The following is a 23971-nucleotide window of genomic DNA, read 5'->3' as shown; positions in this document are numbered from 1 at the left end:
GAGTTAAAGAGCAACTCTAGGAAATTCTCATTCTATAAAGAATAAGGAACAATACTGTCCATTTTTTACAGAGAAAATAAATCACAAAGAATCCAAAAAATTTATTTTTTAAATGACTAGATAATCTAGGCCCAATCTATGTTTAATTTTACTTGGCTAAAAACACAAATGGTTACATTATTTGAAACATTCATTTAAGCCCACAAAGTTATTCATAAATCTCTGTAACATCCAGCCTTTTATCCTGATACAAACTAATACACCAAGACTTAAGTGTTATGAGCTTGGCTGTAGAATGGAAAGCAGATGCCAGTTTTATTACCTTTTAGAAAGCAGTTTGTCTTACTCTATAAAGCCTCCTTTCTCCTGTAATGCTATGTAATTAAAATTTCAGTGAACAGAATATACTCCTAAAATAAAGCATTTTCTACAACTAGGCTTTTCCCACATTTTTAACAAATAGCTGAGATCACATTTAAATCTTATAATAATTAGCACTTTGTAATTTTAGAATTTTTACAATTAAAGGTCATCTAGTGAAGCCCCTTTATTACACAGTGGTAGAATGTAAAGCTTAGAAATATTAAATTACGAGGAGAAGGAAAAGATGGCGGAGGAATAGGACGGGAAGACCACTTTCTCCCTCACAAATTCCTCAAAAGAACATTTCAACGCTGAGCAAACTTCACAAAACAACTTCTGTAGGCTGGCAGAGGACATCAGGCAACCAGAAAAGCAGACCATTGTCTTCAAAAACAGATTTTTAATCTTTGCTCTTAGGTGTTTATTGCCAATTTTGTACATTTAAAAACCCAAACTTCACTACCCCAGTTTACCTGAGAGCAAGATTACTGGCTTGACCACTCTCTCCTCCTCTGGACTCTCCTTTTTCTCCACCAGGTGGCCTCTGTCTCTTTTCCCCCCCATCTCTCCTCTATCCAACTCTGTGAATCTCTGTGTGTTCCAGACGGTGGGGAACACCTAAGGAACAGGTTACTGGCAGGATTTGTCTCTCTCCTACTCATTCCTCTCTCTGATCCTCCTGGTCACCTCTGTCCACTTCCTCCCTCTCCTCTTCCCCGTATAACTCTGTAAATACCCCTGAGCGGTCCAGACTATAGAGCGCACATAAGGAAGTGACTACTGGCTAGTTTGCTCTCTTCTCTTTTGATCTCACCGCATCTCATTCCAGTTACCTCTAACTACCTCCTCCATCTTCTCTTCTCCTTATAACCCAGTGAACCTCTCTGAGTGTCCCTCAATGTGGAGAAACTTTTCATCTTTAACCTAGATGTTTTATCATCAGTGCTGTATAGATGGAGAAGTCTAGAGGCTACTGTAAAAATAAAACTGAAAACCAGAAGCAGGAGGCTTAAATCCAAAGCCTGAAAACATTAGAGAACTCTTGAATTCAGGGAACATTAAGCAATAGGAGCCCATCTAATGCCTTCATACCTACACCGAAACCAAGCTCCACCCAAGGGCCAACAAGTTCCAAAACAAGACATACCACGCACATTCTCCAGCAACACAGAAACAATCCCCTGAGCTTCAATATACAGGCAGCTCAAAATTATCCCAAAACCTTTGATGTCTTGTAACCCATTATGGGTCACTCCACTCCACTCCAGAGAGAAGAAACCCAGCTCCACCCACCAAAACTCCAACACAAGCCTCCCTAACCAGGAAACCTTGACAAGCCACTGATAGAACCCCACCCAAAGCGAGGAAGCTCCATAATAAAGAGAACTCCACAAATTACCAGAATATAAAAAGGCCACCCCAAATGCAGCAATATAACCAAGATGAAGAGACAGAGGAATACACAGCAGGTAAAGGAACAGGAGAGTTGCCCACCAAACCAAACAAAAGAGGAAGAAGTAGGGAATCTACCAGAGAAGGAATTCCAAATATTGATAGTGAAAATGATCCAAAATCTTGAAATCAAAATGGAATCACAGATAAATAGGCTAGAGACAAAGATTGAGAAGATGCAAGAAAGGTTTAACAAGGACCTAGAAGAAATAAAAAAGAGTCAAAATATAATGAATAACGCAATAAATGAGATCAGAAACACTCTGGAGGCAACAATTAGTAGAATAACGGAGGCAGAAGATAGGATTAGTGAAATAGAAGATAGAATGGTAGAAATAAATGAATCAGAGAGGAAATAAGAAAAACGAATTAAAAGAAATGAGGACAATCTCAGAGACCTCCAGGACAATATGAAACGCTCCAACATTCGAATTATAGGAGTCCCAGAAGAAGAAGACAGAAAGAAAGATCATGAGAAAATCCTTGAGGAGATAATAGTTGAAAACTTCCCTAAAATGGGGAAGGAAATAATCACCCAAGTCCAAGAAACACAGAGAGTTCCAAATAGGATTAACCCAAGGCGAAACACCCCAAGACACATATTAATCAAATTAACAAAGATCAAACACAAAGAACAAATATTAAAAGCAGCAAGGGAAAAACAACAAATAACACACAAGGGGATTCCCATAAGGATAACAGCTGATCTTTCAATAGAAACTCTTCAGGCCAGGAGAGAATGGCAAGACATACTTAAAGTGATGAAAGACAATAACCTACAGCCCAGATTACTGTACCCAGCAAGGATCTCATTCAAATACAAAGGAGAAATCAAAAGCTTTACAGACAAGCAAAAGCTGAGAGAATTCAGCATCACCAAACCAGCTCTCCAACAAATTCTAAAGGATATTCTCTAGAAAGGAAACACAAAAAGGGTGTATAAACCCGAACCCAAAACAATAAAGTAAATGGTAACGGGATCATACTTATCAATAATCACCTTAAACGTAAATGGGTTGAACGCCCCAACCAAAAGACAAAGACTGACCAAATGGATACAAAAACAAGACCCCTCTATATGCTGCTTACAAGAGACCCACCTCAAAACAAGGGACACATACAGACTGAAAGTGAAGGGCTGGAAAAAGATATACCACGCAAATAGAGACCAAAAGAAAGCAGGAGTGGCAATACTCATATCCGATAAAATAGACTTTAAAACAAAGGCTGTGAAAAGAGACAAAGGCCACTACATAATGATCAAAGGAACAATCCAAGAAGAAGATATAACAATTATAAATATATATGCACCCAATATAGGAGCACCGCAATATGTAAGACAAATGCTAACAAGTATGAAAGGGGAAATCAACAATAACACAATAATAGTGGGAGACTTTAATACCCCACTCACACCTATGGACAGATCAACTAAACACAAAATTAACAAAGAAACGCAAACTTTAAACGATACATTAGATCAGTTAGACCTAATTGATATCTACAGGACATTTCACCCCAAAACAATGAATTTCACCTTTTTTTCAAGTGCTCATGGAACCTTCTCCAGGATAGATCACATCCTGGGCCATAAATCTAAACTTGATAAATTCAAAAAAATCGAAATCATTCCAAGCATCTTTTCTGACCATAATGCATTAAGATTAGATCTCGATTACAGGAGAAAAACTATTAAAAATTCCAACATACGGAGGTTGAACAACACACTTCTGAATAACCAACAAATCACAGAAGAAATCAAAAAAGAAATCAAAATATGCATAGAAACTAATGAAAATGAAAACACAACAACCCAAAACCTGTGGGACACTATAAAAGCAGTGCTAAGAGGAAAGTTCATAGCAATACAGGCATACCTCAAGAAACAAGAAAAAAGTCAAATAAACAACCTAACTCTACAACTAAAGCAACTAGAAAAGGAAGAGTTGGAGAACCCCAGAGTTAGTAGAAGGAAAGAAATCTTAAAAATTAGGGCAGAAATAAATGCAAAAGAAACAAAAGAGACCATAGCAAAAATCAACAAAGCCAAAAGCTGGTTCTTTGAAAGGATAAATAAAATTGACAAACCATTAGCCAGACTCATCAAGAAGCAAAGAGAGAAAAATCACATCAATAAAATTAGAAATGAAAATGGAGAGATCACAACAGACAACACAGAAATACAAAGGATCATAAGAGACTACTATCAGCAGTTGTATGCCAATAAAATGGACAACGTGGAAGAAATGGACAAATTCTTAGAAAAGTACAATTTTCCAAAACTGAACCAGGAAGAAATAGAAAATCTTAACAGACCCATCACAAGCATGGAAATTGAAACTGTAATCAGAAATCTTCCAGCAAACAAAAGCCCAGGTCCAGACGGCTTCACAGCTGAATTCTACCAAAAATTTTGAGAAGAGCTAACACCTATCCTCCTCAAACTCTTCCAGAAAATTGCAGAGGAAGGTAAACTTCCAAACTCATTCTATGAGGCCACCATCACCCTAATACCAAAACCTGACAAAGATGTCACAAAAAAAGAAAACTACAGGCCAATATCACTGATGAACATAGATGCAAAAATCCTCAACAAAATTCTAGCAATCAGAATCCAACAACACATTAAAAAGATCATACACCATGACCAAGTGGGCTTTATCCCAGGGATGCAAGGATTCTTCAATATCCGCAAATCAATCAATGTAATTCACCACATTAACAAATTGAAAAATAAAAACCATATGATTATCTCAATAGATGCAGAGAAGGCCTTTGACAAAATTCAACATCCATTTATGATAAAAACTCTCCAGAAAGCAGGAATAGAAGGAACATACCTCAACATAATAAAAGCTATATATGACAAACCCACAGCAAACATTATCCTCAATGGTGAAAAATTGAAAGCATTTCCCCTAAAGTCAGGAACAAGACAAGGGTGTCCACTTTCACCGCTACTATTCAACATAGTTCTGGAAGTTTTGGCCACAGCAATCAGAACAGAAAAAGAAATAAAAGGAATCCAAATTGGAAAAGAAGAAGTAAAACTATCACTGTTTGCAGATGACATGATCCTCTACATGGAAAACCCTAAAGACTCCACCAGAAAATTACTAGAGCTAATCAATGAATATAGTAAAGTTGCAGGATATAAAATCAACACACAGAAATCCCTTGCATTCCTATACACGAATAATGAGAAAGTAGAAAAAGAAATTAAGGAAACAATTCCATTTACCATTGCAACGAAAAGAATAAAATACTTAGGAATATATCTACCTAAAGAAACTAAAGACCTATATATAGAAAACTATAAAACACTGATGAAAGAAATCAAAGAGGACACTAATAGATGGAGAAATATACCATGTTCATGGATCAGAAGAATCAATAGAGTGAAAATGAGTATACTACCCAAAGCAATTTACAAATTCAATGCAATCCCTGTCAAGCTACCAGCCACATTTTTCACAGAACTAGAACAAATAATTTCAAGATTTGTATGGAAATACAAAAAACCTCGAATAGCCAAAGCAATCTTGAGAAAGAAGAATGGAACGGGAGGAATCAACTTGCCTGACTTCAGGCTCTACTACAAAGCCACAGTCATCAAGACAGTATGGTACTGGCACAAAGACAGAAATATAGATCAATGGAACAAAATAGAAAGCCCAGAGATAAATCCACACACATATGGACACCTTATCTTTGACAAAGGAGGCAAGAATATACAATGGAGTAAAGACAATCTCTTTAACAAGTGGTGCTGGGAAAACTGGTCAACCACTTGTAAAAGAATGAAACTAGATCACTTTCTAACACCGCACACAAAAATAAACTCAAAATGGATTAAAGATCTAAATGTAAGATCAGAAACTATAAAACTCCTAGAGGAGAATATAGGCAAAACACTCTCAGACATAAATCACAGCAGGATCCTCTATGATCCACCTCCCAGAATTCTGGAAATAAAAGCAAAAATAAACAAATGGGATCTAATTAAAATTAAAAGCTTCTGCACAACAAAGGAAACTATAAGCAAGGTGAAAAGACAGCCTTCTGAATGGGAGAAAATAATAGCAAATGAAGCAACTGACAAACAACTAATCTCAAAAATATACAAGCAACTTCTGCAGCTCAACTCCAGAAAAATAAACGACCCAATCAAAAAATGGGCCAAAGAACTAAATAGACATTTCTCCAAAGAAGACATACGGATGGCTAACAAACACATGAAAAGATGCTCAACATCACTCATTATTAGAGAAATGCAAATCAAAACCACAATGAGGTACCACTTCACACCAGTCAGAATGTCTGCGATCCAAAAATCTGCAAGCAATAAATGCCGGAGAGGGTGTGGAGAAAAGGGAACCCTCCTACACTGTTGGTGGGAACGCAAACTAGTACAGCCACTATGGAGAACAGTGTGGAGATTCCTTAAAAAATTGCAAATAGAACTACCTTATGACCCAGCAATCCCACTGCTGGGCATACACACAGAGGAAACCAGAACTGAAAGAGACACATGTACCCCAATGTTCATCGCAGCACTGTTTATAATAGCCAGGACATGGAAACAACCTAGATGTCCATCAGCAGATGAATGGATAAGAAAGCTGTGGTACATATACACAATGGAGTATTACTCAGCCGTTAAAAAGAATTCATTTGAATCAGTTCTGATGAGATGGATGAAACTGGAGCCGATTATACAGAGTGAAGTAAGCCAGAAAGAAAAACACCAATACAGTATACTAACACATATATATGGAATTTAGGAAGATGGCAATGACGACCCCGTATGCAAGACAGGAAAAAAGACACAGATGTGTATAACGGACTTTTGGACTCAGAGGGAGAGGGAGAGGGTGGGATGATTTGGGAGAATGGGAATTCTAACATGTATACTATCATGTAAGAATTGAATCGCCAGTCCCTGTCTGACGTAGGGTGCAGCATGCTTGGGGCTGGTGCATGGGGATGACCCAGAGAGATGTTGTGGGGAGGGAGGTGGGAGGGGGGGTCATGTTTGGGAACGCATGTAAGAATTAAAGATTTTAAAATTAAAAAAATAAAAAAATAATAAAAAAATAAAAAGAAATATTAAATTACTTCCCCAGAATAAGAATTACACAAGTACCAAGGAGATAACAGTAAACAACAGTAAACAAGTATGTGTCATCCCTATCTTTATCTAGCTGAAGTGAAACATATAGCATTACGATGGGGTCAAAAACTTTTGCCACAAATACAAAAATTCTGATTCAATATACAGAGGTCACTCCTACTGAAAACATTAAAAGTATTTGTTAACAAGAAACAAACAGGCCAGAGAGCACAGCAACTATAAAAAGAAAGAAAAAAGTAAACTAAAGTCTCACAATTTCATACCTACAGCTATTAGCAGAAAATTTCTGAGATGCTTTAAAAAGGAATATGGGAATAAAATTAGAAAGACACTAGACATCTGAGTGCAGTATGAGACAGAGTGTTCTCTATATACATATACATTCATATAAGTACATATGTAAATACATTCAAGTTCACCTCTATCGCTTTTAGACCTCTAGGCCAACAGACAGACAAATAGTTTGCAAACTATCTTTCTAAAGCAACATGAATTATAGTCAAAACAGAGATCTGAAGTTTTCAAGTACATAAAACAATAAAAGAAAAGAATATTAAATATTTTTATTTATCTCTTTGAGCACTGAATTGTCATCAATTTAACACATCTTTATCCATTTGATTACTTAAAAATAAAACAAGGGTTATCATAATCTCAGTCTCCTCAACCCTGCCATGAGTAACTCCTTCCTACCCAGGTCTTCCGAGCAGCAACAGAAGAGATAAATGTAACAGTCATGAAACTTAGAACAGACAATAAAGTAAGTATATATATTTAAGGACAAGATCATACACATATATGTGGTGTGTGTATGCGTGTCTTTTAATGTGGCACATAAAAGATGGTAAATTGATAGAATGCAATCATATGGTGGTCAAGGAAGGCTTCTCATAGAGGAAGTGACCTATTACAGTGAGAGAGACCTGCAGGAAGAGAAGGAATGTCATAGAGAAACAATCACACACAGATGTGAAGGGAGAACGTTCTGCACAGAACAGATACCAAGTACAAAGGTCCTAAGGTGAGAATCACATTGGCATGTTCAAAGAACAACAAAGGGAAGGGTTACAACCAGGCAGAGTAGAGATGAGATCAGGAAGTTACCAGCAGGAGCCTCATCATACAGGGCTTGGTTAGGATTTTATTCTGAGTATAATAAGGAGCCAGAGCAGCCAAGTAGTATGAATTAATTTGTATTTTTAAAAGTTCATTCTGGCTGCTGTATACAGAATGCATCGTAAAAGAAGAGAAGCAGAGATACAAGTTATAATCTTAAACAAAAGGTGGCAACCGTTTATAGTTCAGACTTGGAGGTGACAAAGGACCTGGGGTATATTTTGTTAATGTGTGCAATACAGAGTGCAAGGAGAAAAAGAAAAGTTACAGAAAAAGGTTTCAAGGATAAAAATCGTTAAGATTGTATAATGATATACCTACTAAAAATGTTTTCAAAATTATAGTCTTTGTGGTTGGTGTGCCAACTGTTTACTGGCTTTCACCACTGTATCACCCTTCCATAATCGTCTCCTCTGTGATGACAAGAGCTAGAGATCTGTGAAGTGTATTTCCCAAACTCCCTGCAAGCTAAGAGGTCAGGTTCTACAAATGGGATCTGATGTTAGATTAAGAAGCAGGAGATAAAGAGAAGCCACTTTTCTCTCCGCTTTCTGTTCTGACACAGCCATTAGTGAGCAACTGAGCTACTCCAACTTTCAGCAGCATCAGGGACCAATCCAGGAGTGTCAGCAACAAGCAGGAGAGCTTTGACTTCTTGGCTTGGGAACGATACAGTGCAGCACTTAGGGGCTCTGGTGTCACGTCTACCCTGAGTCCTGCAGCCCTAAGGACAATAGCTCCTTCCCATGATGAATAATCTCTAGGTGGCATCATTGTGGCTTTTTTCCTTCTTCCAACTCTCTGAATACTTCGTAACTAAATCAATGCATAAAAATCTTTCTATAAGTAATACCATATGTAAAAAAAAAAAAAAACAAAAAAAAAAAAGGAAAGAAAGAAACACCATATGTGGTTTCTACTTTCCCAAATGGATACCAACCACCATAGTAAAGGAAGAAGTATCACCCCAGCAACTGGTTGCACACTTTCTGTTACTCATCACAATACCCTTTTACATATTGTTACTGCAAATTCTACTATTCCCCTTTTACAGAACAGTAAGCTGAAAAATGAAAAGTGATTTTAAAAATTGACCAAAATTATACAGCTCATAACAGTGAAGCCTAAACTCAAGGTGTTTCTGTCTAAATTCTATGTTCCTTTTACAATGTTAAAAATCAAGAAACATTGATTGCTTTTAATTTTAGAAAAGCAGGGGGAAAAAACACACTATTGGAATCAGTTCAGGAAACTAGTTGCACATTAACAGCACTAGCACTAAAAAGACTAATAATCTCTACTGTCTTGAAGCAAACTATACTTTTAGCCCTGGCTTCAAACAAACCTCATTTTTAAAGACTTAATTTACTCTAACAGGATAATTTATAAAATACTCTGAACTTAAGATTTCTTGACAGACAGACTTCAACATACATTTAAACTACTTCCTTGCCAAAAGTTTATCTTAACCATAACTTTTCACATATAAAACTATAAAAAGAGCAACATAGTCTTATAAAAAGCAATAATATAAGACTTACTAATTTAAAGAAAATATCAAGAATAAGACTATTACAAAGGATATTTTATTACAAAGAAAACAATTTAGTATGTTAATTTAAAATCAGTAACTTTTAAACAATTTTGATTCTCATTATATTACACTGTTTAAGGAGTCTGAATCCAAAAGATCCCCTGAATTAAAAGAAATCAAATATATCATACACTAGCATCCAAATTCAACAGAAGGCAAAAAGAAAACTAATAAGGGGTCATTAGAAACAAGTTGGTGTAAAATGTTAGCGCTAAAATCATAAAACTCTTGGAGAAAAAACAAAGGAATAAATCTGAATGATCTAGCATTTAGCAATGGATCCTTGGATATGACCCCAAAAGTAAGAGGAACAGAAGAAAAAAAAAAGATAAATTGGATTTCATCAAAATTAAAACTTCTAGAGATGGGCCAAGATGGCAGAGTAGAACCGTTAGATGACCTCCTCTCACAAGCTCACCAAACTCACAACAATCTGCAGACCAACCATTGTTGAAAAAAAACTGAAACCTACCAGGGAAGAATCTCTCCAACTAAAGACATAAAGACGAAACCACAATGAAACTGGTAGTAGGGGTGTGCCTGTGATATGATCAAATCTCATATCTCCCCCCCGCCCCCGCAAAGTAAGCAACCCATAAACTAGAGTACAATTAGATCACAGACATTCTCCTACAAGAGTGAGAATGCTGAGCCCCACATCAAGCCCCCCAGCATGGGGGTCTGGCATTAGGAGGAAGAGACCCCAGAATATTTGGCTTTGGAAGCCAGTGGAGCTTGACTGCAAAAGCTCCACAGGATTGGGAGAAATAGAGACTTCACTCTTAAAGAGTGCACACAAAATTTCGGGTGCATAAGGACCTAGGGCAAAAGCAGTAACTGGATAGTAGCCTGAGTCAAATGCACTGCTGATCTTTGGAGTGTCTTCTGGCGAGGCAGGAGGCGGATGTGGCCCATCCTGGGGACACAAACACTGCTGGTGAACGTACTGGAAAACACTGACCTGTGGGGCCTCTTCCAGAACCTGATATTTTGGCACAAAGACCCAGCCCCACCTAAAAGCCTGTAGTCTCCAGTGTTGGGACACCTCAGGCCAAACAAAAAACTGAGTGGGAACACATTCCCACTGATCAGCTGACACGTTACTTCAAGATTTCCTGAACACAGCAGCCTCCAGACACATCCCTAGAAAGGCCCTGCCCACCAGAGGACCAATACCCAGCGCCACCATCAGAGGGTAAACACTGGCCTCTCCTGCCAGGAAGACTCCATAAGCCTATAGACCAGCCTTACCCACCAGGGGGCAGACACTAGAAGCAAAAAAAGTACGGTCCTGCAGTGTGCAAGCCAAATTCACAAACACAGGCCAGACATTACCCTGGAATTACTGGGCCCTTAGTCCCTTGTAACAAGAGGGCATTGCACTGCTGGGACACACTGGACATTTCCTTCGGAGGGTCACTTTTCCAAGGTCAATAAACCCAATGAACGTACAACAAACATAAAAATACAAACAGCAATTTAGACAAAATGAGGCAACCCACTCCAGTATTCCTGCTTAGAAATCACTGCGCCTGAAGAGAAAAAAAGAATGAAAAGAAATGAGGACTTTGGCCTTGGAAGCCAGTGGAACTTGACTGCAAAACCTCCACAGGATTGGAAGAAATAAGAGACTTCACTCTTAAAGAGTGCACACAAAATCTCAGCTTAAGAGACTTCTGGGACAAGTGTGATAATATTTGCATTACAGGGATACCAAAGGAGTAGAGAAGGTTTTGAGAACATATTACAGGAGGTACTAGCTGCAACTTTCTTAATCTGGGGAAGGAAAGAGTCACCCAAGCACAGGAAGTAGAGACTCTCATACAGGATTAGCCCAGAGAGGCATACACTAAAACACACTGTAATCAAAACGACAGAATTAAAGATAAGAGAGAGTATTTGAAACTGGAGCCTATTGTACAGAGTGAAGTAAGCCAAAAAGAAAAACACCAATATAGTATACTAATGCATATATATGGAATTTAGAAAGAAGGTAGTGATAACCCTGTATGCGAGACAGCAAAAGAGACACAGATGTATAGAACAGTCTTTTGGACTCTGTGGGAGAAGGCGAGGGTGGGATGATTTGGGAGAATGGCACTGAAACATGTATAATATCATATGTGAAACGAATCGCCAGTCCAGGTTCAATGCAAGATACAGGATGCTCGGGGCTGGTGCACTGGGATGACCCAGAGGGATGGTATGGGGAGGGAGTTGGGAGAGGAGTTCAGGATGGGGAACACGTGTACACCCGTGGCAGATTCATGTTGATGTGTGGCAAAACCAATACAATATTGTAAAAAATAAAATAAAAGCAACAAGGAAAAGGTAACAAATAACATACAAGGGAATTCCCATAAGGCTATCAGCAAATTTTTCAGCAAAACTCAACCCACCAGAAGAGAATGATATGATATATTTAAAGTGATGAAAGAAAAGGACATACAACCAAGAATACTCTACCTAGTAAGACTTTCACTGAGATTTTATGGAGAAGTCAAAAGCTTTACAGACAAGCCAAAGCTAAAAGAATTCAGCACACCAAAGCAGCTTTACAACAAATGCTAAAGGAACTTCCCTGGGCAGAAAAGAAAAGGCCACAACTAGAAATAAAAAAATTACAAAACGGAAAAGCTCATTGCTAAAGGCAAACACACACAAAAGGTAGGAAACAATCCAAAAACAAAGCTAATAGTAAGGTTAAAGAACAAAAGTAGTAAAAATCATTTGTATCCACAATAAGCAGTTACGGGATACACAAAACAATCTGATACAAAATATAATACCCAAAACAGTGATATGAGGGGAGGTGAGTACAAATGAAGGTTATCTAAAATGTGTTTGAAATTAAAAGGTCAGCAATTTAAAACAAGCACATACAAATATAGACTCCTATATAAAAATCTCACGGTAACCACAAAACAATAATCTATAATAGATACACACACAAAGAAGAAAAAAGAATCTAAATATAACAATAAAGAGAGTCATCAAACCACAAGAAAGAGAACAAAAAAAGAAAATAGAAAGACTTAACAAAAAACAAATCCAAAAAAATTAAGAAAATAGCAACAGGAACATACATATTGGTTATCATCACCTTAAATGTAAATGAAATAAATGCTCCTACCAAAAGACAGAGACTGGCTGAATAAATACCAAAATAAGGCCTGTATATCTGCTGCCTGTAAGAGACTCACTTCAGATCTAGAGACACATATGGACTGACAGTAAGTGGATGGAAAAAAGGTATTCCATGCAACTAGAAATCAAAAGAAAAGTTGGAATAGTAATACTTGTGTCACACAAAATATACTGTCAAATGAAGACAAGAGACAGAGAAGGACACTACATGATGATTAAAGGATCAACTCAAAAAGAAGGTAGCACAGTTTTAAATATACAGGTACCCACCATAGGAGCCCCTCAATATATAAGCCAAATGTTAAAAGACATAAAAGGAGAAACTGATATTAATACAATAAAGCGGTAGACATTAGCATCCCACTTACATCAATGGATAGATTAATCAGACAGAAAATCAATAAGGAAACATGAGACTTAAATGATACATTAGGCCAGATGGACTTAATTGACATTTATAGAGCATTCCATCCAAAAGCTGTGGGACACACATTCTTTTCAAGTGTACATGGAACAGTCTCCAGAAGAGATCACATGCTAGGACATATAGCAAGCCTCAGTGAATTTAAGAAAACTGAAATTATATCAAATATTGACATCTTTTCCAACTACAAGGCTACAGACAGATGGAAGCTAAACAATATGCTACTAAGCAACCAGTGCATCACTGAAGAAATCAAAGAGGAAAATTTTAAATGTCTAAAGACGAATGCCTGAAAGAGTAAAATTACTATCCAAAACCTATGGGATACAGCAGAAGCAGTTCTAAGAGGGAAGTTCATAGCAATACAAGTTTACCTAAGGAAACAAGAAAAGTCTCAAACAACTTAATCTTACATAAGAAGCAACTAGAGAAAGAACAACAAACAAAACTCAATGTTAGTAAAAGAAAATAAATCACAAAGATCAGAGCAGAAATAAGTGAAACAGAGACTTCAAAAACAACAGAAGGATCAATGAAACCAAAACTTGGTTCTTTGAAAAGAAAACTAATTCAACAATGAAAAGCTGAAAGCATTTCCTCTAGGATCAAGAGTAAGGGTGCCCATTCTCACCACTTATACTCAGCACAGGTTTGGAAGTCCTTGCCACGGCAATTAGAGAAGAAAAGGAAATAAAAGCAATCCAGATTGGAAGAGAAGTAAACCTGTCACTGTTGCAAATATTTCTATGTCAACCTTTAGACGGTCTCATCAAGAATAAAAGGGAGAGGACCAAATAAAGAAAATCAGAAATGAAAATGACCACTACCACAGAAATACAGAAGATCATAGGGAGAATACTACAAGCAACTACACACCAATTAAAAAGGACAACTAGAAGAACTGGACAAATTCTTAGAAAGGTACACTCTCATAAGACTGAACCGAGAGGAAACAGAATATACGAACAGGTCAACTACCAGTACATAAACTGAATCAGTAATTTAAAAATTCCCAACAAATAAAAGCCAAGGACAAGATGGTTTCTAAGGTGAATTCCAACAAACATTTAGAGAAGAGTTAATACCTATCCTTCTGAAACTATTCCAAGAAACTGCAAGGTAAGGAACACTCCCAGACTCATTCTATGAAGCCACCAACACCCTGATACCAAAATTAGAAAAAGATCTCAAAAAAGAAAATTATAGGCCAGTATCACTGATGAACACAATGTAAAAATCCTCAACAAAATATGAATCCAAACTGAATCCAACAATACATTAAAAGGATGATACACCATGATCAAGTGGGATTTATTCCAAGATGTAAGGACTTTTCAATATCTGCAAATTAATGTGTGATAACATCACATTAACAAACTGAAGAATAAAAACCATATGATCATCTCAACCAACGCAGAAAAAGCTTTTGATAAAATTCAATATCCATTTATAATAAAAACTAGTCCAAAAATAGGCATAGAGGGAACATACCTCAACATAATAAAGGTGATATATGACAAGTCCACAGCTAACATCATACTCAATGATGAAAAGATGAAAGCATTTTCTATAAGATAATGAAGAAGACAAAGGATGCCCATTCTCACCACTTTTATCCAGCATAGTTTTGGAAGTCCCAGACACACCATTAAAGAAAAGGAAATAAAAGGAACCTTACCTGGAAAAGAAGAAGTGAGACTGTCACTGTCTGCACATGGCATCTCTATGCTCCACACAGGAAGTCTTAAAGATGCTACCAGAAAACTACTAGAGCTCATGAATGAATTTAGCAAAGTTAAAAGATACAAAATTAACCTATGGAAATTCATTGCATTTCTGTACACTAAAGGAGATCAGCCCTGGGTGCTCTTTGGAAGGAATGATGCTGAAGCTGAAACTCCAGTACTTTGGCCACCTCATGCGAAGAGCTGACTCATTGGAAAAGACTCTGATGCTGGGAGGGATTGGGGGCAGGAGGAAAAGGGGACGACAGAGGATGAGACGGCTGGATGGCATCACCAACTTGATGGACATGAGTTTGAGTGAACTCCAGGAGTTGGTGATGGACAGGGAGGCCTGGCGTGCTGCAAATTCACGGGGTTCCAAAGAGTCGGACAAGACTGAGCGACTGAACTGAACTGAACAACCAAATATCAGAAAGAGAAATTAAGGAAACAACCCCATTTACTATTACATCAAAAAGAATGAAATATCTGGGAATAAACCCACCTAAAGAGGCAAAATGAAAAGAAAACCTACAGAATGGGAGAAAATATTTGCAAACATTACAACTGACAAGGGATTTTTAAAATATACAAACAGCTCACAAAGCTAAGAATCAAAAAAAGAAACAACCCAATCAATAATGGGCTGAAGACCTAAACAGATATTTCTCCAAAGATGGCCAATAGGCACATGAAAATATTTTCAACATCACTAATTATTAGAGGAATGCAAATCAAAACCACAATATCTCAGTAACACCTCACATCACTCAAAATGGCTATCATCAAAAAAATCCAAAAACAATAAACGCTGGGGAGAGTGTGGAGGGAAGGGAACCCTCATACACTACTGGTGGGAATGTAAAGTGGTGCAGCTACTATGGAGAAGTATGGAGGTGCCTTAAAAAACTAAAAACAAATTTGCCATATAACCCAGCAATCCCCTTCCTGAGCATATATCCAGAGAAAACTCTAATTTGAAAAGATACAAGCACCCCAATGTTCATATCAGTAGTATTTACAGTAGCCAAGACACGGAAACAACCTAAATGTCCCTCAACAGAGAAATGAATAAAGAAGATGTGGTGTGTAGGTACACACGTACACACACACACACACACACACACACACACACACACACACACCTACTCATAATACTAGAATACTACTCAGCCACTAAAAAGAATGAAATATAGAAACATGGATAGACCTAGAAATTACCAAGTGAAGTAAGACAGAGAAAGACAAATATCATATGATATCACTTATGCAGAATCTTAAAAAAACTGACAGAAATAAACAAATTTATTTACAAAACATAAACAGACACAGAAAACAAACTTCAGGTTGCCAAAGGGGATAGTTGGCGGGGGGGTGGGGGTGGGGTAGTTGAAGATAAATTAGGAGTTTGGGATTACCATATATACCTTATTACATATAAAACTGGAGCAGGAAATGGCAACCCATTCCAGTAGTCTTGCCTGGACAATTCCATGGACAGAGGAATCTGGTGGGCTACAATCCATGGGGTCACAAAGAGTTGGATACGACTGAGTGATTAACACATGTAAAATAGGTAAATAACAAGGACCTACTGTATAGCACAGGGAACCATATTCAATACCTTGTAATAACCTATAATAGAAAGAAATCTGAAAAAGAATATATATATATATGTATAACTGAATCACTTTGCTATACACTTGAAACTAACATAACATTGTGAACTCACTATACTTCAATAAAACAATTAAAACTTTAATGCATCAAAGGACATTTATCAAGAAAGTAAAAAAACAACTTACAGAATAGGAAAAATTATTTACATATCATATATCTGATAAGGGTTTAATATCCAGAATATATAAAAAATTCAATTTAAACAAATTTTTAAATGGGCACATTACTTAAGCGGACAACAATGGTACCAATGGCAGAAGAAAATATACAAATGGTCATAAACAGATGAAAAGATGCTTAACCACATTAGTAAAGCAAGAAACACAAATCAAAGCCACAATGAGATACCAATTCACACCTACTACAATGGCTATAACAAAACGGAAGGAAGGAAGATACTTAGATAGATAGATAACAAGTGTAAAAACTTGTTTTGACCCAGATGTAAAAACTGGAACACTCATACATTGCTAGTAGGGATGTAAATGGGAATGTAAAATGTTGTAGCCTCTGTGGAAATCAGTTTGATGGTTTCTCAAAAAGATAAACAGAATTACTTATGACCCAGCAATTCTACACCTAGATACATAACCAAAAGAACTGACAGCAGAAACTGAAGAAGATGGTTTTGCATGATAATTTTGGAATAAAATTTGAACCACAATTAAAATAAATATTATCAGATCAATTCATCCTTAACATGTTGTCCCAAAAAAAAAAAAAAAACCAAGAAAATCAAATTAACTAAAAACCAGAAAGTAGCAGAATTTACAAAGAATATAAGTATTGATATTCCCCTCTTACAGGCAGTTAAATTTTGAAACACTGAATAAATAATTATATGAGTCATACATATTAGATTTTTTAAAAATTATAAAAATATATATAGCTTACAAAGTACCATATTTCCAGTAAACTTTTACAAACTGTATAAAGGCATTTCATCACATTCCAAAAGTAACATATACCCCTCATTCTTAAAGATCTGTCCTCATATCTTAAACACACACATAAATAGCTCAAACAATACAACAGTCTTTCATATCAGCAACTTATTAGACAAAGGGGATATATTTGTACTTAAAAGAAATAGCCAAATTTAGAATGATGACTTGTACATCTGTCTTTCTTCTTGAAATAACTGCTTAAAAATTTACAAAGGGACAACTTAAAGAGAAAAAATTAACTTTTATGAGTGTGCACTTCATTGAAATTAAAGTTCACTATTACAGGATAGGAAATAATACACATGTATATTCCATCTTTTCTCTCTGACACACACACGCATTTTAGACCCACCCAACTAAAAAGTTGTTAATAAATCAAAGTCTGTGAATTCCAACTTAAGTAATTCTATAAAATATTGCCACCAAAGAAAAGTAATAAAACATTACCACGGCCACAATAACCCCTACTTACTAACACTTACTGTGTGAAAGTTTATCATTTCTTGAAGACTGTCAGAAAATTTGGTCAAACTTGTCTGAGAAACAAATCAAAAGAAAACCAAGTTATTTAAGAGCTACTAATATATGGTAGAAAAACGTATTTTCAGCATTTGTGACAGAAAGATCAAGTTACAGTGTAAACAGTAACATTTATTTCTCACTAGGACAATCTCACTACTTCTCAGACACGGTCTGCATAGAAGTCTACAGGTAGTAAAACTACCTTGAATAAAACTCAAGAACAGTCAAAGAATTAAACTGCCTATCAATACTATTATACTAACTAATTGAAATGGCAAAGGTTAAAAGTAAGTGTATCAAGACTGTGTGCATTTAGGTATCTATAGATCACATAATTACCAAATTATATCATTTTTTTCACTAGCTATTATTCCTCTTAAAAGAAACATTATAATACCACATAATAGAGCAGGGAGTCTAAGCTAACATAGCTAGTCGACCAGAACTTTCCTATGCAGCCCCCCAAATGTACAGTTAGATACTAGTCTTAAGTTAATGTTCTCTGCTTGCACTTATAAACATGATCCTACCCTACCTGCTCAGGTGCCCCTCTAGATGCTTCAGCTCACCTAGCAGCAAGTATAGTAAAGAGATATTTACACCACAGATCAACCATCACCTTCTAACTGTCCTAGAACACAGAATTATATAAGATAGCACCAATAGGTGATAGCTTTTCCACTTCTGATTTTAAGGACCACCATTATTAATAAGGTAAATAGATACAGTTATTTAATAACATGTTGCATGGATCATTTTAACTAAGTTTAATAATACTAACCTCAACTACAGCATCATTGCTAGAATACTGTGCCAGGTCTCGAATCCCATTCATGAACTGTTTATTTGCAACACAAAAGGCTTTTCCAGTATCAATCATTGCAATACACAGTTTCACAAGCTGAAAAAGAAACACATTATATAACTGAAAATATTTTTTTAATTAATTGAACAAGTATTATAAATAACCACATGAGTTTGCTGAGTTAAGATTACAGTTCATCAATAAATCGAAAGTAAACGAAAAGTGTTCTTTTTTTCCCCTTTGGCTTATAAAGTAAATCATAAGAGAGTAAATCATATCAAAAAAAAAAAAGATGACCTTTCAAGATGTGGAGGGTGTCTTATAACACCAACCACCAATCAAGTTAATTTTTAATTTTATCAAGTTAAATTCAACCCTGTAGCTTAACTCCACAAAAATGTATTAAGCATCTCTTGGAAGACGGTAAAGCGTCTGCCTGGAATGCTGGAGACCAGGGTTCGATTCCTGGGTCGGGAAGATCCCCTGGAGAAGGAAATGGCAATCCACTCCAGCACTCTTGCCTGGAAAATCCCATGGACGGAGAAGCCTGGTAGGCTATAGTCCATGGGGTCGCAAAGAGTTGGACACGACTGAGCAACTTCACTTCCACTTTCACGTTAGGCAGAGCAAGCAGTTTGACAAAAGTTTTTTAAAAACACAACTGTGGTATGGTGGAGGAAAGGGAAGTAAACTGGTATGGTGGGTGAGTCATGTTGGTCATTTTAGTATCAGACTATCAAAGCAGACGGAGAAGGCAACGGCAAGCCACTCCAATACTCTTGCCTAGAAAATCCCATGGACGGAGGAGCCTAGTAGGCTACAGTCTATGGGGTCGCAAAGAATCACACACAACTGAGCAACTTCACTTTCACTTTTCACTTTCACGCATTACAGAAGGAAATGGCAACCCACTCCAGTGTACTTGCCTGGAGAATCCCAGGAATGGGGGAGCCTGGTGGGCTGCCGTCTATAGGGTCACACAGAGTCAGACACGACTGAAGCAACTTAGCAGCATCAGCATCAAAGCAGAATTGATTAATCAACCACATTTCTCCAATGCCTACCATTCTAGGCACTATACTAAATCTTAGAACTGAGCTTCTCTCTCTCTTTCCCCATTCCCTCTTTTTCTCTTTCACTTTTTAATCTTTCTCTTTTTTCCTTTCCATTCCTTTTCTTTTTCTAGTCCTTCTTTTTTCTTTATTTCACACAAAACCTTTTCTTTAAGCAAACAATATCTTGGGTGCAAGTTAAACATAATAAAGATAAAAGTGGAGCTGATCTAGAAGAAGGAAGGGTAATGACCAAATGGGAAGTAGGGTCACCGAGAAGAGGATACACAGCTTAGGAAAACTTTAGAAGACAACACAAGGATCTCAGGAGTATAATTTAAAACTGTTACCCTGGAATCTGGATCAACGTTAAGTGAAAAAAATCTCTGTTCTAATCTGTTCTACTAATTCTGTTCTAAGTCTCTGTTGTAATTCTCCAAACTAGGCTCCAAAAGTATGTGAATCAAGAACTTCCAGAATGTTCAAGCTGGACTTAGAAAAGGCAGAGGAACCAGAGATCAAATTGCCAACATCTGTTCGATCATCAAAAAAGCAAGAGAATTCCAGAAAAAAATCTACTTCTGTTTTATTGAACATGCTAAGGCCTTTGACTGTATGGATCACAACAAACTGGAAAATCCTTCAAGAGACAGGAATACCAGACCACCTTATCTGCCTTGTGAGAAACCTGTATGCAGGTCAAGAAGCAACAGTGAGAACTGGACATGGAAAAACGGACTGGTTCCAAATTGGGAAAGGAGTACATCAAGGCTGTAATATTGTCACCCTGCTTATTTAACTTATATGTAGAGTACACCATGGGAAATGCCAGTCTGGATGAAGCACAAGCTGGAATCAAGATCGCCAGGAGAAATATCAACAGCCTCAGATATGCAGATAACACCACCATTATGGCAGAAAGCAAAGAGGAATTAAAAGAGCCTCCTGATGAAAGTGAAAGAGGAGAGTAAAAAGGCTGGCTTAAAATTCAGCATTCAAAACGCTAAGATCATGGCATTTGGTCCCATCACTTCATGGCAAACAGATGGGAAAACAATGGAAACAATGACAGACTTTATTTTCTTGGGCTCCAAAATCACTGCAGATGGTGACTTCAGTCATGAAATTAAAAGCTCCTTGAAAGAAAAGCTATGACAAACCTAGAGAGCATATTAAAAAGCAGAGACATTACTTTGTTGACAAAGGTCCATAGAGCCCAAGGTGTAGAAGGTGTAGTCGCTCAGTCATGTCCGACTTTTGCAACCCCGTGGACTGTAGCCTACCAGGCTTCTCCGTCCATGGGATTCTCCAGGCAAGAATACTGGATTGGGTTACCATTTCCTTCTCCAGGGGATCTTCACAACCCAGGGATCGAACCCAGGTCTCCGCTTTACCCTCTGAGCCACCAGGGAAGCCCTTAAGCTATGGCTTTTCCAGTAGTCATGTATGGATGCAAGAGTTGGACCATAAAGAAGGCTTAGTGACAAAGAGCTGACGGTTTTCAATTGTGGTGTTGGAGAAGACTTGAAGTCCCTTGGACTGCAAGGAGATCAAACCAGTCAATCCTAAAGGAAACCAACCCTGAATATTCACTGGAAGGACTCATACTGAAGCTGAAACTTCAATATTTTGGCCACCTGATGTGAAGAGTTGACTCATTGGAAAAGACCCTGATGCTGAGAAAGACTGAAGGCAGGAGGAGAAGGGGACGACAGAGGATGAGATGGTTGGACGGCATCACCAACTCAATGAACATGAGTCTGAGCGAGCTGCGGGTGACAGTGAAGGACAGCGAAGCCTGGTGTGCTGCAGTCCATAGGGTCACAAAGAGTCGGACACGACTGAGCGACTGAAAACAAGATCCTAACCGTTAGAAAAGCAGGTAAATTCTATTTAGCACAAACACAACTGCTATGCTCATCAAAACTATGCAAGAGAGAATAAAGGAAGAACATCAGGACCATGGGGTTCAAAGGATTCCTACCAAAGGAAACACTTGAGAAAAGCCCTGAAGACCAACGGGAATTAGTCAATCAGATAAGGGTAATAAGACACTATTTTAGGAAAAGCATACACTAACCCTGAAGCTTACAAGGCAGGGTAAACCAGAGGCACTAAGGAGCTTAGTTCAGTGCAAAAATGTATACAAGGGCCAGATCAGGAAAAACACTGTGGGCAAAGCAAAAGTGTTCACATATTATACGAAAGGAAATGGGAAACAATAAAGACATCCTACATCTTAGAGCATGGCTTAGAGCATCTCTCTGGCAAACAGAGGATGATGGCTTTATATTAGCAAAGAAGACAATTTAAAGATGTAGAGAGGGAAAAGAGAGAGGTGGCTAAAGCAAAGTCTTTCTCAAAGAAGTTCAGTCGGAAAGTGCAAAGGAAAAGGGGTGCTTTTGTCACTCAAATGTGTGTGTGTGTGGAATGGATTAAGGACAGATTCTGTTAAATTTCTAGATTAAAAGCAAGAAATAAAAGTGTTCCCATCAAAAGGAAGACACAAGTTCCTCTACTAAGAAGAAACAATAAGCTGGTAAATCTTGAGAGAACAGTGAATGTAAGAGCTGCTAAAGATGAATGCTCAAACCACCGCACAATTGCACTCATCTCACACGCTAGCAAAGTAATGCTCAAAGTTCTCCAAGCCAGGCTTCAATAACACGTGAATCATGAACTTCCAGATGTTCACGCTGGTTTTAGAAAAGGCAGAGGAACCAGAGATCAAATTGCCAACATCCGCTGATCATGAAAAAAGCAAAAGAGTTCCAGAAAAACATCTATTTCTGCTTTACTGACTATGCCAAACTTTTGACTGTGTCGATCACCACAAACTGTGGAAAATTCTGAAAGAGATGGGAATATCAGACCACCTGACCTGCCTCTTGAGAAACTAGTACGCAGGTCAGCAAGCAACAGTTAGAACTGGACATGGAACAACAGACTGGTTCCAAATAGGAAAAGGAGTACATCAAGGTTATATACTGTCACCCTGCTTATTTTACTTCTATGCAGAGTACATCATGAAAAACGCTGGGCTGGATAAAGCACAAGCTGGAATCAAGATTGCCGGGAGAAACATCAATAACCTCAGATATGCAGATGACACCACCCTTATGGCAGAAAGTGAAGAGGAACTAAAGAGCCTCTTGATGAAAGTGAAAAAGGAGAGTGAAAAAGTTGGCTTAAAGCTCAACAATCAGAAAACTAACATCATGGCATCCAGTCCCATCACTTCATGGCAAACAGATGGGGAAACAGTGGAAACAGTGTCAGACTTTATTTTGGGGGCTCCAAAATCACTGCAGATGGTGATTGCCATGAAATTAAAAGATGCTTACTCCTTGGAAGGAAAATTATGACCAACCTAGACAGCATATTAAAAAGCAGAGACATTACTTTGTCAACAGAGGTCCATCTAGTCAAGGCTATGGTTTTTCCAGTAGTCATTTATGGATGTGAGAGTTGGACTGTGAAGAAAGCTGAGCGCTGAATTGATGCTTTTGAACTGTGGTGTTGGAGAAGACTCTTGAGAGTCCCTTAGACTGCAAGGAGATCCAACCAGTCCATCCTAAAGGAAATCAGTCCTGAATATTCATTGGAAGGACTGATGTTGAAGCTGAAACTCCCAACACTTTGGCCACCTGATGCAAAGAGCTGACTCATTTGAAAAGACCTTGATATTGGGAAAGACTGAGGGCAGGAGAAGAAGGGGATGACAAAGGATGAGATGGTTGGATGGCATCACCGACTCAATGGACATGAGTTTGGGTAAACTCCAGGAGTTGGTGATGGATGGGGAGGCCTGGCGTGCTGCAGTCCATGGGGTCACAAAGAGTCGGACATGACTGAGTGACTGAACTGAACTGAAAGATAGTAAGATAACCTGACTGAGTCTTGAAAAAACTGCTTTGCATCAAGAATCCCACCAATCCGTTTCACCAAACAAGTGTGTAACTTTTCCTGAAGGGCTCTGTAGCCCAGATAAGAGATAGAAATATAGAAGAC

At 37.7% G+C, this 23971-nt stretch overlaps 1 protein-coding gene across 2 annotated transcripts in view; it reads right to left on the bottom strand.

Annotated features, from left to right (window-relative positions):
- The window catches only part of ACAP2 (ArfGAP with coiled-coil, ankyrin repeat and PH domains 2), a 172306-nt gene that overhangs the window by 80393 nt on the left and 67942 nt on the right, over positions 1-23971 (bottom strand). For both annotated transcript variants that reach the window (XM_069557232.1, XM_069557242.1), the window contains exons 3-4: positions 18885-19004; positions 18064-18117 (exon numbers count right to left, since the gene is read on the bottom strand). In XM_069557232.1, coding sequence (XP_069413333.1) covers positions 18064-18117; positions 18885-19004 — 174 coding nt within the window. The remainder of the gene's footprint in view (positions 1-18063; positions 18118-18884; positions 19005-23971) is intronic.

This window comes from Ovis canadensis, chromosome 1 (assembly GCF_042477335.2).
Source record: "Ovis canadensis isolate MfBH-ARS-UI-01 breed Bighorn chromosome 1, ARS-UI_OviCan_v2, whole genome shotgun sequence".
Taxonomy (NCBI): domain Eukaryota; kingdom Metazoa; phylum Chordata; class Mammalia; order Artiodactyla; family Bovidae; genus Ovis; species Ovis canadensis.
This window is presented reverse-complemented; position numbering and strand designations above follow the sequence as displayed.